At 34.6% G+C, this 12310-nt stretch overlaps 1 protein-coding gene across 2 annotated transcripts; it reads left to right on the forward strand.

Annotated features, from left to right (window-relative positions):
- The first annotated feature begins 7085 nt into the window (after positions 1-7085).
- On the forward strand, positions 7086-11806 carry LOC129319172 (E3 ubiquitin-protein ligase RGLG2). Of its 2 annotated transcripts, none has more exons than XM_054964160.1 (12): positions 7086-7342; positions 7632-7949; positions 9144-9228; positions 9313-9453; positions 9544-9657; positions 9748-9845; positions 10270-10349; positions 10417-10522; positions 10617-10744; positions 10828-11011; positions 11151-11207; positions 11313-11806. In XM_054964160.1, exons 1-12 carry the CDS (start codon positions 7331-7333, stop codon positions 11391-11393), a joined length of 1404 nt encoding a protein of 467 aa, XP_054820135.1. In that variant the 5' UTR covers positions 7086-7330; the 3' UTR covers positions 11394-11806. The 2 variants fall into 2 exon arrangements, with proteins under 2 accessions (XP_054820135.1, XP_054820136.1); XM_054964161.1 differs by lacking the exon at positions 7086-7342 and adding an exon at positions 7372-7493.
- The last annotated feature ends 504 nt before the right edge of the window (positions 11807-12310 follow it).

Consider the following 12310-nt stretch of genomic DNA (forward strand, 5'->3'; position numbering starts at 1 on the left):
TAATAATTAATATTAATTAAAGCAATATTCATAATAAATTTTCAATAAAAGAAACATTGTTTAATATATAGAGCTTTCATGAAATGCATCTCCTTTCCCTAAATAACATCTTTTAATTTTATAACTCTCCAAATGTGCCTTTAGAATTTAGAGAGACATGACTCTGGTGACTATAACTCTCTACGTAACCTTCTACAAAAATTCCTTAATTTATAAGGACATAACTCCTTAATTTAATTCCAAGGACATGACTTTTTTTAAAAAATCTCTTTATTAATTTAAAAATATTCCAATAAAAACTATCTAGCGAAGTACGAATGGTCGGATTATAATTACTTGAGTATAGATAAGGGCCAAAATAAGACTTTAGCATACAAAACCCTTGATGGCATGACAAAGAAAATGTTCTTTCTTCTCCTAAAATTGTAGGCAGGGGAATAAAGGACAACAAAGAACTCGAATGCAAGTGGAATGGGTGTTGGGCTTTAGCAAAACCAATTATGGTGGCAAAGTTAAGAGCTGTTATGTGTGATCTTGACTCTTGAAGGGGCATGTTGACATGGTTGACAAATCAAGGTTGTCAAGGCATGACATTAATAGCAATTCCATTCAAATAGCTCGATCTTTAAATGCTGCCATTGGCATCTTTCTTATATTGAGCTTATTATGTAGATTAATTAATATGTGAGATTGTGGCATCATCCTTATGTTTAGCAAGTGGTGTGGCCTTACATATGCTTCCCTGGTCTTAATTATAAGACAGAGAGAGAAGATTAATATTGATCCTATTTATAAGGCATTTTACTATTTTTTATGTTCATATTTACCTTTTTGTTCTTATTAAACGTCAGGAAAAAATATTAAAAATAATTCTCTTGTCTTTATTGGGGGTCAATCCAAAAATTTTATTAAATTTTAAGACATAATTAACAAGGTTTAAGGTTTTTCTTAATTCCAGTAAAATATGTTAGAAATTACTTATAAATATGATCAGAGGTGATATACATAAAGAAGCAATGCCAAAAGGGTTCTTACCCAAGTTTTGACAAGAGAGCAACATTGATACACCATCGTTTGGCTACTTTTAAGTTTTAAACTCTAAAGAGGCTTGATTTGAAGTTATGTCCCTACCCTTCTTTAAGCCGGGTTAATAAAGTCTAAAGTTTAACATGTGTTTCCTATGTTAGATGATGCCATACATGTTTCATTAGTCTAACATGGCTAGCTATGATGATAAGATAATAAATTTTTTAATGCTAAAGGATCTATGAGTAAGAGAGAGAGAGAGAGAGAGAGAGAGAGAGTTTATAAAGCTTGACTTTAAACTTTTTAAAGCTAACGGAGTTATTTGCAAGTAGCATGAGTTTAAAGGGATGGGTATATTTTAACCAAGTTTATAAGCGTAATTTGTGAATATGATACATATGATCCATCATTTAGCCATTTTTATGAAAAATAGGTGGATATTTTAATAAATGGAATAATGTAAAAAAAAAACAACTATACCTATGTGTGCATGCGTCCCTAAACTCTAGTGGAGCCCAGGGAACATAATCAATGTCCAAGGAAAGGCAAGAATAAGTTTAACATGTTAACATGGGACCTAAGGCTGTGTAAAAGTCCTTTGACCCCCTCTCGTCCAATCCAACTCAAGACAACTTGGTTCGGATAAAAATTAGTCTTTCAAGACAAAAAAAACCAAAAGACCATACTCTTTTTTTGAGTTAGACTACATAAGAGACTGAGTGCTTAGACCACTTAGGCTGGTCTAGTCCTATAAATATATTTAATATAATTATAATTAATTTATTAATTATTATAATAAGTTAATTTATAATAATAATTAGTAATTTTTATGCTTTATACTTGCAAAGTTATGGATATTGAGTAAAATTTTAGCATTGAACAACCTCAATCTTGCCTTTTTATAAGCAAAATTCGTTGTTAACTTGGTGTAATGCACTTTTATGTTAAAGGCTATTTAATTTGAATCTTATGTGTTGTAACTAAAATACTTTTTGTTGGAGATTATTATAGATTTATAATTATTGTTGTTGCAATAAATTTTATATAATTATAAGTAATTTTATTATGTTAATTGAGTTTATTATGTTGAAATAAATTAATGCCTCTCATAGATTAAAAAGGAAAAAACAAAGTGAGATACTGAACATGACTGGGACCAGTCTCCTAATCCTACAAGACTAGTTCGATCATGTTCAATTTTAGGTTACACAAAGACTGAACCAAACCACATGTTATGAAAAGGACCAAACTTTGAGTTAGGCCGAGATCTTGTCCGTCCGTCCTTCGTGTAGCCTTAATAGGAGCATACCAAATTCAAGATTATGCATGTCAAAGCTTTGCCATCAAGTGGTTGGTTTGGTTTGCACAATATAGAAATCAACATCGATAGGTTCTGGGCTCAAAAGAAGCATAAAAAAGTTAAGGCCATTAATGAAATAGAGGCAGCAGTATCGAGCCCAAGGAAACAGAAGCCATAATTCCCTTTAAGAAATAGTAGAGGCCATGTTGCTAAGTTTAATCTAGATATCGATTCCTTAATAGTATTTTATTAGGTAGAGTTAGGAGAGAGAGATTTTTTTTTTTGGATACATGAAGAGAAAGACTTAGAGCCCGTTTAGATTTCAGTTGCGTATAATTAATTAAAAAAATAATTAATTAATATGATTGATTTTGATTATAATTGATTATATTATAATGCAATTTGTTAGATATTGTTTTTCTTAAATTGATTTTAATAGAATTGAAGATGTTTGAATAATTTAGTCAGAATCAATTTAGCTGTATAAATTACTATAAAGGACATTACTTTTCAAAATTAAATTTTTGATAAATTTGTATATAATATTTTTAAATTTGTTAAATTTTATTTAAGAAGTAAAATATATTATTTAAATTATATATTTGATTAATTATAAAAATTTAAATTATATTAATATTAGCATTTTAATTATGTTGATAAATAACTCAAAATATCTTAAATCAAATAAATTTAATAAAAGAGAAAGATTTAATTTTTAAATACCAAGCATCAATTTTACAATAACCAATGAAGATGACAATATACAAGTTGATCTTTATGACATCATATATATGAGTTATATTTGATGAAGATGTTATGGATGATGGTAAAGATAAATATTCATTAATGTGATGATCGTCCTAATGCTCATGCTCTATTTGATCTTCTTTTTCATGCCGCATAAAATTAGAATCATAATTGAATCGTTTTCTAATGAAATTATGTATCATAATTGATGCAACAACGATATGAACTTGTATATCATAGTCGTAGCTAAGCATATTGCATAAAATTACAAACCTGTTCTTCTAAACTTCAAATATTCTTTCTATCGTGCATCATAAACTTGAATGAAAATAATTAAAGACCTCATTATTATTTGTAAATCTAGTAGATCTTTTAAAATTAAAAAATGGCAGCGTTCTCATCTATATGAACTATGATATGCTTGGCAATAGCAGGGATAAAAAACAATATGATTTCAACAGCATTAATCATTAAGTATATAGTAGACACAATCATATAAGAGGTGAAACACCATTCCTCAACCAAGCTCCCCTAATTGCTAGTCCATGTAAAGATGATATTCATAATTGCTATGAAAAAGGCTACTTATTTATTTGAATTATTTGAATTTTGAAGCATGAAAGAGGGGGGCATATTAACAATCACTAATGTTTAGGAAATGAATATTAAAACTTAGAAATAGTGAATCTCTAATTAGAGTGGTAACGATCCCTCTTCTGCTTCAATATCCCTGAAAAGATATTTAAATTTAGATCATATTTAGCCCACCTAAAAAATAGGTTATTTTTTCAAAAAAATAGCTTCAATTTTTCACTTTGGCAAGGAGAAAACATCAAGCTTCAAGCTTATTTTAAGTGATAGTAAATACTACTGGGGGATCAAGAAATTAGAGTTTCTTATTCGAAGCAACATGAGAAGAAAAATAGTTCTCTTTTGGATATGCATATCCTTGCTGAAAAATTACAACAACAACAACAACAACAAACCAACATTAATTAAAAGAACAAAATTTAACTAACTCAAGTTTTTAAAACATTGCAATAATGTGAGAAGAAAATATAAACCAGAACATTGCATACAATAGTCCTTACCATATTTAGGTTAGTCACCAATTAAGACAGACTGCCAACCAACATAGAAAGAAACCATTTGCATGAAACTAATAATTTTAAACCTCATTCTAAATAGATGTAACTAAAGAAAAAAAGTTTGCAATGATAAATAAAATTACAAATAGAAAGATACCGTGGGGTGAAAGCCAAGCAAACAAGCAAAAAGAGAGTTTTTTTGGTATGAAGAACCATATACATGTCCTTTTTGCCATTTGCCATGTGGCAAGCGATTAATAACCAAGCAAGGAATAACCACTAAATAACAAGTCCACCACCAAGAACAAAAACAGAAAAGACTGAAATTGCAAAATTCTAACAAATCAAAACTAATTGAGAGACAGAAGAGTACTGCTCCATTCATCTGGAATTGAAATATCCAATAGAATATACTGTGCGCATGTACCAAATCCAAGTATCAAATTCAAAGGCTTGTTCCTGAGAGCATCTTGCTTTCTCATATCAAGTCATGAGTTCAACTAGGCAACAAGAATTTCGTACCATAAAATGAATATGCTCTTTTAGCAAGGATTTTGTCCTGACATATAATTGTTATAACTAATTATATACCATCCAAAATAGAGTCTTGAGCAGCCAAAAACACCACAGAAACTTAACAAAATTACAAGCCATAGCTATGCTCGAAGTCATGAGAAAAATTTTCACACCATTCAAAATAGAGTCACCAGATCGTTCAAAATAATGGTCAGAGAAGATTATTTACCTTACAAGGGACTTAGCTCGACTGCTACTTCACTCAAATAGATTAGAGGAGATCAAAGATGAAGAAGACACTAGATGACGAGTAGATCATAAATGGGGCTTTAGATAAAGGCAACATTGACCTTCTTTAACTATGGCTGGAGATTACTGTCGTTAGCCATAGATTGAAGATGAGGGACAGCAACCAGGGTGAGGATGGGAGGATCACGACACACCAGAAGAAGGACCACACATATCTGCATAAGAGAGAAAGGAGAAAATGCAATGGCCGGAGATCATTACCTCTGGCTATAGATCAGAGATGGCGGATGGTGACCAATTAAGGGGTGGGTAGACGACGTTGGAGAAATGGTGCAAGGCTCAAAGCTGTAGATCGCAGAAGGTGAGAGACGAGAGATGAGAGATAACAAGAGAAATGAGAGAACTTACATATCATAAGTTAATAACATGAAAGAGGGTAATATTGGCAGGTCAAACATTTTCTAACAAATAATTAAGGCTGTAACGGTAAAATTGAATCTTGAAACTGTTTTAGTGAACTTGTTTCAAGAATCAATTTGGGCCCAATGATCGATTAATAAAATTTTGTAATGTTTGGATGATTTTCATTCAAAACAAGATTTTGGCTCAAAAAATCGATTTTCTGTGCTATACAGACAGTTAAGTGGTAAGGAGCCCATGAAAGAAGAGCACAAATGATTAAAGGCTCACTCACTTGGCCCTTCATCTCTCTCCCAATCTCCCCTCAACCTCTACCAAACCCCAGAAAAGACGGTGCTTGCCCCCATGTAGAAAAATTACCCTGATAATACCGCGCCTACTCGATCATTACAGGTTCACAGTGGATCCAATGCATGTTTATTCATCCGTCCAGATGAATCTTGTTATTTTATTATTTATAGCACGTCAATTATACAATTTCTTTTCTTTTTATTTTCTATATCCATATATATTAATGTCCACACTTATTATGCTAGATTCTGTTTTACTTTTATTCGATTAAATCTGATTAAAAGGAACATTTGATGCATCGTGCTTTTGATTGAAACAAGATTGGAGAGTCTACGCTTGAATTGGGCGAATCATCATTTCATTTTTTATAATTACTGGATCCTGCTAACCATGCAATCACGTATTTTACAACATACACATATTATATTTGTGATATTTATGCAATAAAAATAAAAAAGAATTAGTTCATGCATATCTTTAACCCGAGATAGTTAATTACCTCATTAGGTTGAACAAATTGCACGCAACCTTGTTAAGAGTCGAAACTTCATGTCAATCCTTTGAATCTCAAATGGAAAATAAAAACGGCTCAAATCAAATTCAAAACATCATTTGAGCAACTTACCTTCTTAAAATATTAAAACTTATCTGGCGCCCAACTAAGTTGCGTAATCATAGAAGCTAGATAAATTAATTATCAGGTAATATCCACACACCCGAATCTATTTTTACGGGACATGTATTATCAAGTCAGAGGCCCAATTCTGGGGAAAACGTCAAATGCCCAATTAAATTTAGGGACTTGAATTTTTTCATTTGCCAGTGTCATTTGTGGGTGCAATGGGTCCATAAATTTTTTTTACTGGGTGAAGGGTCGCAAAAAAATTATCATTTTACAAGTACTCATCTTTATATAAAAAAGAAATAAGTACAATTACACCTAAGTCCCATAAAAAAAAGATTCATTATCAAAAAATTTTATAAAATTCATAAAATATTTCAATTTTTTTTAAAGAAATATGCATATTCTAAATCCTAAATTTCTAATCATTAAAAGCTACAGGATTTTGATTGGCAAAAGGAAGGAGAAGGAAAAAAAGCTGCATGACTTTGTCAGTCACAATCAAGCGTGTGAATGTGAGTAATACAATATAATTATTTCCTTGCTCCATTATTGGCGGATTAGACTAGAATGTCTTTCTAGATATTAGATAACTGACTTTGGAGACGAGGGTTGTTCCTAGGAGTTTCAGATTGCGGGCGTCGGAGGGTCTCCGTGTTATGTATTTACACCTGCACCACGAGGAAGGATGAGAATGCTAATTCCTAAGTAGCGACCTTCGTATTAAAAATGACCCTCAACTTTTTTATTATTAAACTTTACCAAACGACCAATTACTTGTTAGCATGAAATTTTCTGGTGGAATGAATATAAGATCCTCCGACTCAGATGAAGCAGTTAGTGTTTTTCTATGGGAGGCAATTATTATTACTTTATAATAATATACTTGTTTTAAACGGGAAGAGAGCTAATACGAGTCAAGGTTGACCCCGTTGGTTTCCGTCTGCATTACCCTTCTCCATTCATCGCCCTCTGCTTTGGCGCTAAGCAAAAGTTAACCCGCCTGATTGAACCGTTAACTCCCAGTTCGCTCCTTTCTCTCACAACTTATTTGCAATTCTTCTTAAATCAATGCACCTGGAGGTATGAAAAAGCTGGTTGAGTTACTTTTCATTCACTTTTTGTCGAAACGTTGAATTGGTCGGCGTTTTCCGAGTCAGTCAACGGCAATCGCTTGCTTGTCAGCCCCCCCCCCCCATATCGGCGCTTCCCACCTCTCAATTTCGCTTTACTGGTCATCAATTTTGGGTTTCCCAGAAAATTTATCTTTCCTTTTAAATTGTAGCCGGTCAAAGTTGCTAGCTTTTCCCATCTACTTCGTAATTTCTGTTTTGATATTCACGGAGACTTGCATATTAATATGGCTTTGCAGTTGGAGACCTGGACAGTTTTGGTTGCCATTTTGTGTGTCGTGGGTTTTGTTCTGAAGGAGTCGCTCATGGGAGGTAAGAGCTCGAAAGAGGAGTATCGGAGACGCGTGTCGTCTTATGGCTCTGCGTCTTCTTGTTCAAGATGGGATGGCTATGGATATCCGCAATCACCACACCCTCCACAAAATCCATACTACACGCCTCAACATTCAAGCGCACCCGCTCCATTCTACGAATACGGGTCACAGACGTCTCAGCCTAGTAGGAGGTTGGATAGGAGATACTCAAGAATAGCTGATGATTATCGCTCTCTTGACGAGGTTAGATTGCTTGCCCCGTGCCTGTGATTTTTTTGGGATCCAATTACCAGTTATTGGACTTGAGTCTCACGTGGGAGGCATAGGATTTCGATTGATGTCAACCATCCCTTCATTTGTTTGCTTCTTTTTAGTTGTTATTGATTAATTACATGTTTATCATTGACAATTCCAAGGCTGGTCTTCATAATTTTCTGAAGAGGTAATGTGAATGTTTTACACGAAAGTTCCTGTCTCAGGGACTAAACATCACAGAAAATAAAAAAGAATCGGCATATTCTATTTAAGTCAGAGGAGACGCATGAAGTGTGAATTGTTCTGCTTGATATCTTGGTGAGAAGTCTCACCTGTTATTTTCAAGCCTTCAGTTTTCAGAGAGTGTGTGATAGAATTGGCTGCATCTTTTCAACGAGTAAACTCTTTTACTTCAACTTTTCTGATAAAAGTTGTATGCTTATGTTATATCATTTAGTTTGCCATCTCGTGACATGGCATGATCTTTTTAATTTAAGCCATAGTAATTGAATAACAAACTCTGCTGATACAAAGTAGCTGAAGAAAAGGTACTGTATTGGTCATGGTTTGAGCTACTTTCCTTCCCGGCATTTTCTCCATGCTTAACTTTAGTACTTGTAAATAGTACTGCGTTTGGCTATATGGAGAGAATAGGGTGCGGGGCAGCATGCATGAGTTGAACATAACACGATTCAACTTGTATTTCATAGCTGTATAGATTTCATCAATGTGTGTGCGTGTGCGTGCATGGACTCCGTGTGATTGGCGAAAACCTTAGCCAGTCTTTTCATTGCAAGGAGCAAAACAAGACCATGTGGCTAAGGATGGTTTTGAGAAACATGTGGATGAGCTAACTGCCTTAGTTGTTTTCAATGGGTTTAGCTCCAGTGTATTATTCTTATTGGATTATACAAGGTACTTGATGAAACGGATGTGGATGATATATTAAATGCGCTTACTTAGAATGTGCATAGAACTTAATTGCTTATGCAAGTAACTGTTGCAGCTAGCAAGAATTAATTTCCCTTGGAATTGCTAGCGCTGGAGTTAATGGATATCTATAGTGAAACTGCATAATTGCGTTTCTTGCAATTGATATATCTGATATGAACCCAAGTTCCCAAATATTACCATCCGGAAAACTCCAGCATTTTTGTCAAATAATGTGGTAAATGGATGCAGGTTACTGCGGCTCTTGCACATGCTGGCCTGGAATCTTCTAATCTCATTGTTGGCATTGATTTTACCAAGAGTAATGAGTGGACAGGTATGATCACTTGCTCTCATTTTGAAGCTTGGTTATTTTTCTGTGAATTGTAACACTGACACTAGATGTTTCTTTGAAACTCAGGAAAGTTATCATTCAACCGGAAGAGTTTACATAACATTGGAAGTGGGCATAATCCTTATGAGCAAGCGATCTCAATTATTGGGAAAACTTTGTCTGCTTTTGATGAAGATAACTTGATTCCTTGTTTTGGATTTGGAGACGGTAATGTCATTATGATATCTATGTTCTTGCCAATTAAGCTGTTTGTTTTCCCAAGTTGCAGGCCTGATTGTTTTCTTTTTACCCTATCAGCGTCAACACACGATCAAGATGTCTTTAGTTTCTATTCTGAAGAGAGATACTGCAATGGGTTTGAAGAAGTTTTGACAAGATATAGAGAAATTGTTCCTCGTCTCCGGCTAGCAGGTGTTGCCACCACCTTTTTTTTTTTTTTAAGTGTATATCAGATAAAATTCTCACTGAGGCTTAGAGTAACTTAATGCTTTCATTTGACAGGACCAACTTCATTTGCCCCTATCATTGAGATGGCTATGACTATAGTTGAGCAAAGCGGTGGCCAATATCATGTTTTGCTCATAATTGCTGATGGGCAGGTAAATAAACCTGATTCTGGTTTCGAACTTCTGAGAAGTGCACTTATACACAGACTTACTCCGCATCAGCCATCAAAAGTATCACATGGTAGCATCATGCGAGCTTGTAAAGGACTAAATGTGAATCCAAGCATCATTTCTGAAGAAACTACTACTTTTGTTTTTTTTTTGGGGGGGGGGGAGAAGAAAGTACTACTTACTCGTTGTATTCTAACCTCGGAATTCCATTTGTTTGGCCTTTGTGATGCTATCATTTGGTGCAGCTCATTGGATTATTACACATCCACATCTAAGCACATATATCTTGCAGAAAAGAAAAACCCTAACAGCAGTTGTGAGATGTTCAACCCCTGCACTAAGTGCATGGCTGCTTTTTTCTGATATGCTGGGACTTTGAAAATTGATATTCAGAATATTGCCACAGGTGACCCGAAGCGTTGACACACAGAGTGGCCAATTAAGTCCACAGGAACAAAAAACAATTGATGCAATTGTGAAAGCAAGGTAAATATTTGGTTCTCTCCCCTCTGGAGTACCACCCAGCATTCTTATGTTCTTCATCAAATTGCAGTGAATATCCCCTATCAATAGTTTTAGTGGGAGTGGGAGATGGACCATGGGATATGATGAAGGAATTTGATGACAACATCCCTGCTCGGACCTTCGATAATTTTCAGGTCATCAATCTATGTTGTAATTCACTTTTGCTTTATTGACTTCTTCTATTTGAATTGAAGTTCTGAATTGTGAATATTTCCTTGCTGTATGTAGTTTGTGAATTTCACTGAAATAATGTCAAGGAATGTGAGTTCAGCCAGAAAAGAGACAGAGTTTGCTCTTTCAGCTTTGATGGAGATACCTTCCCAATACAAGGCAACCGTAGAGCTGGGCTTACTCGGGTAATAAATGAATGTCCATTAATACAAACATGATACTTATGGCCTGTTATTATAGAATTCTCATGTCTTCATCAATAATGCAGGGCACGAAATGGATACTCACCAGATAGGGTTCCTTTACCCCCACCTCTTTATGATAGGACTTCTTCTAGCACCGGTACAAAATCTTATCGCTCTGGTAGTTTTCAGCAGAGAGCACCTCAATATACTGGATATGATACTGGAGTTAGCGCAGGACCGTCCTCCAGCTCTTTGTACGATAATAAGGTATTAAGACCATATTCTCCAACCTAAGAGACTTCTTTCATATTTTCGGAAGACATAGTTAGCCTTGATGATATTATGATCATTACCATAATCTGAGTCAGTTTAAGCAATACTTTACCGGAAACATTGTTAACTGCAGGTCTGTCCAATTTGTCTCACTAACCCGAAAGATATGGCATTTGGTTGTGGGCATCAGGTAATTACATGCTTGTAGTAGGTTACCGAATTCAGGGCTGTGTTAAAGAGGAGGACTGACAATATTAATCTTGCGTATGTTCCATTGTATTTCTTGATATGGCAGACTTGTTGTGACTGTGGAGAAGGCCTTGAACTCTGCCCCATATGCCGGAGCACAATCCAAACCAGAATAAGGCTTTTCTAGTTTGCGTTACTGCAAACCTACTCTTCCAGTGGCAATTGCATTTGGATGCTTGGCAAGTGGAAGTGGCACTGAACTAGTGAGTTAGCTATGAAAACATCGGTTGTGAGATAACCTGTATTGTGTCCGCACGATAATTAGGCCATAAAGTGATTCTCGGATTCTCGTGGGGCCTTGGAAAGCAGAGAGACATAGGCGTTGGTCTTTAACTTGATGGATATGTTTCTTGCTTTAAATGCAAAACTGAATTTGCAATATTGAGGCACGAAGAGTATGTTAGATATCCACGTATGCCGGATGCTGGCCATGTCCACTGTACATACGTGAGTCGTTTCGGCCTCATGGAGTCTACTTGTCTTAAAATCGTTTCGGCTTGTGGGAACAACGTGAATGATGGTTTTGTCGTTTTGGTGTCAGTCTTCCTCTTTGCAAACGTCATAGTGTCACAAGCTTATTTGCCACCACTCCTTGCATATATGTCAAAATTTTAAATTCCTCTCATGTTGGTCCATTGTAGTTTTTGTCTTGAAATGAGATAAAAATGACCCCCCCTATCATTTAAAACATGATTTTCTCAAAATTTTTAATGCTAATTGGTAAAAAATACTTTTTAATGATTTTGTTCGGTCATTTTACTCATTTCGGACATCAAAATAAGAAGCAAGTTGCAGTAAATGAATTTAGAGGACAAAAAATGTATTGTTACTCGAATAACGCAAAAAAAAAAAAGAGGAGGAAATCCGGTTCCTTAAAAATAGTCAAGCCAAGCTTAAACTCTTCTAAGTTTTAGGCGGTTTGAATATTTAAATTTTATTTTTAAAATTATTTTTAATTAATATTTTTTACTTTAAATTAATTATTTTATTTTATAAAAAAATATAAAATATATTTTTTTGAGACTTAAATGATGTACAAGACTC

The sequence above is a fragment of the Prosopis cineraria genome, unplaced genomic scaffold, assembly GCF_029017545.1.
Source record: "Prosopis cineraria cultivar Desert tree isolate PC_DT_omini unplaced genomic scaffold, ASM2901754v1 PC9, whole genome shotgun sequence".
Taxonomy (NCBI): Eukaryota; Viridiplantae; Streptophyta; class Magnoliopsida; order Fabales; family Fabaceae; genus Prosopis; species Prosopis cineraria.

Bases quoted from the DNA above. Each gene is read 5' to 3' on its own strand.
- LOC129319172 (XM_054964160.1), top strand. The intron at 9,454-9,543 runs GTAATGTCATTA...TTACCCTATCAG, and splicing joins TTGTTTTGGATTTGGAGACG to CGTCAACACACGATCAAGAT. The intron at 11,012-11,150 runs GTATTAAGACCA...TGTTAACTGCAG, and splicing joins GCTCTTTGTACGATAATAAG to GTCTGTCCAATTTGTCTCAC.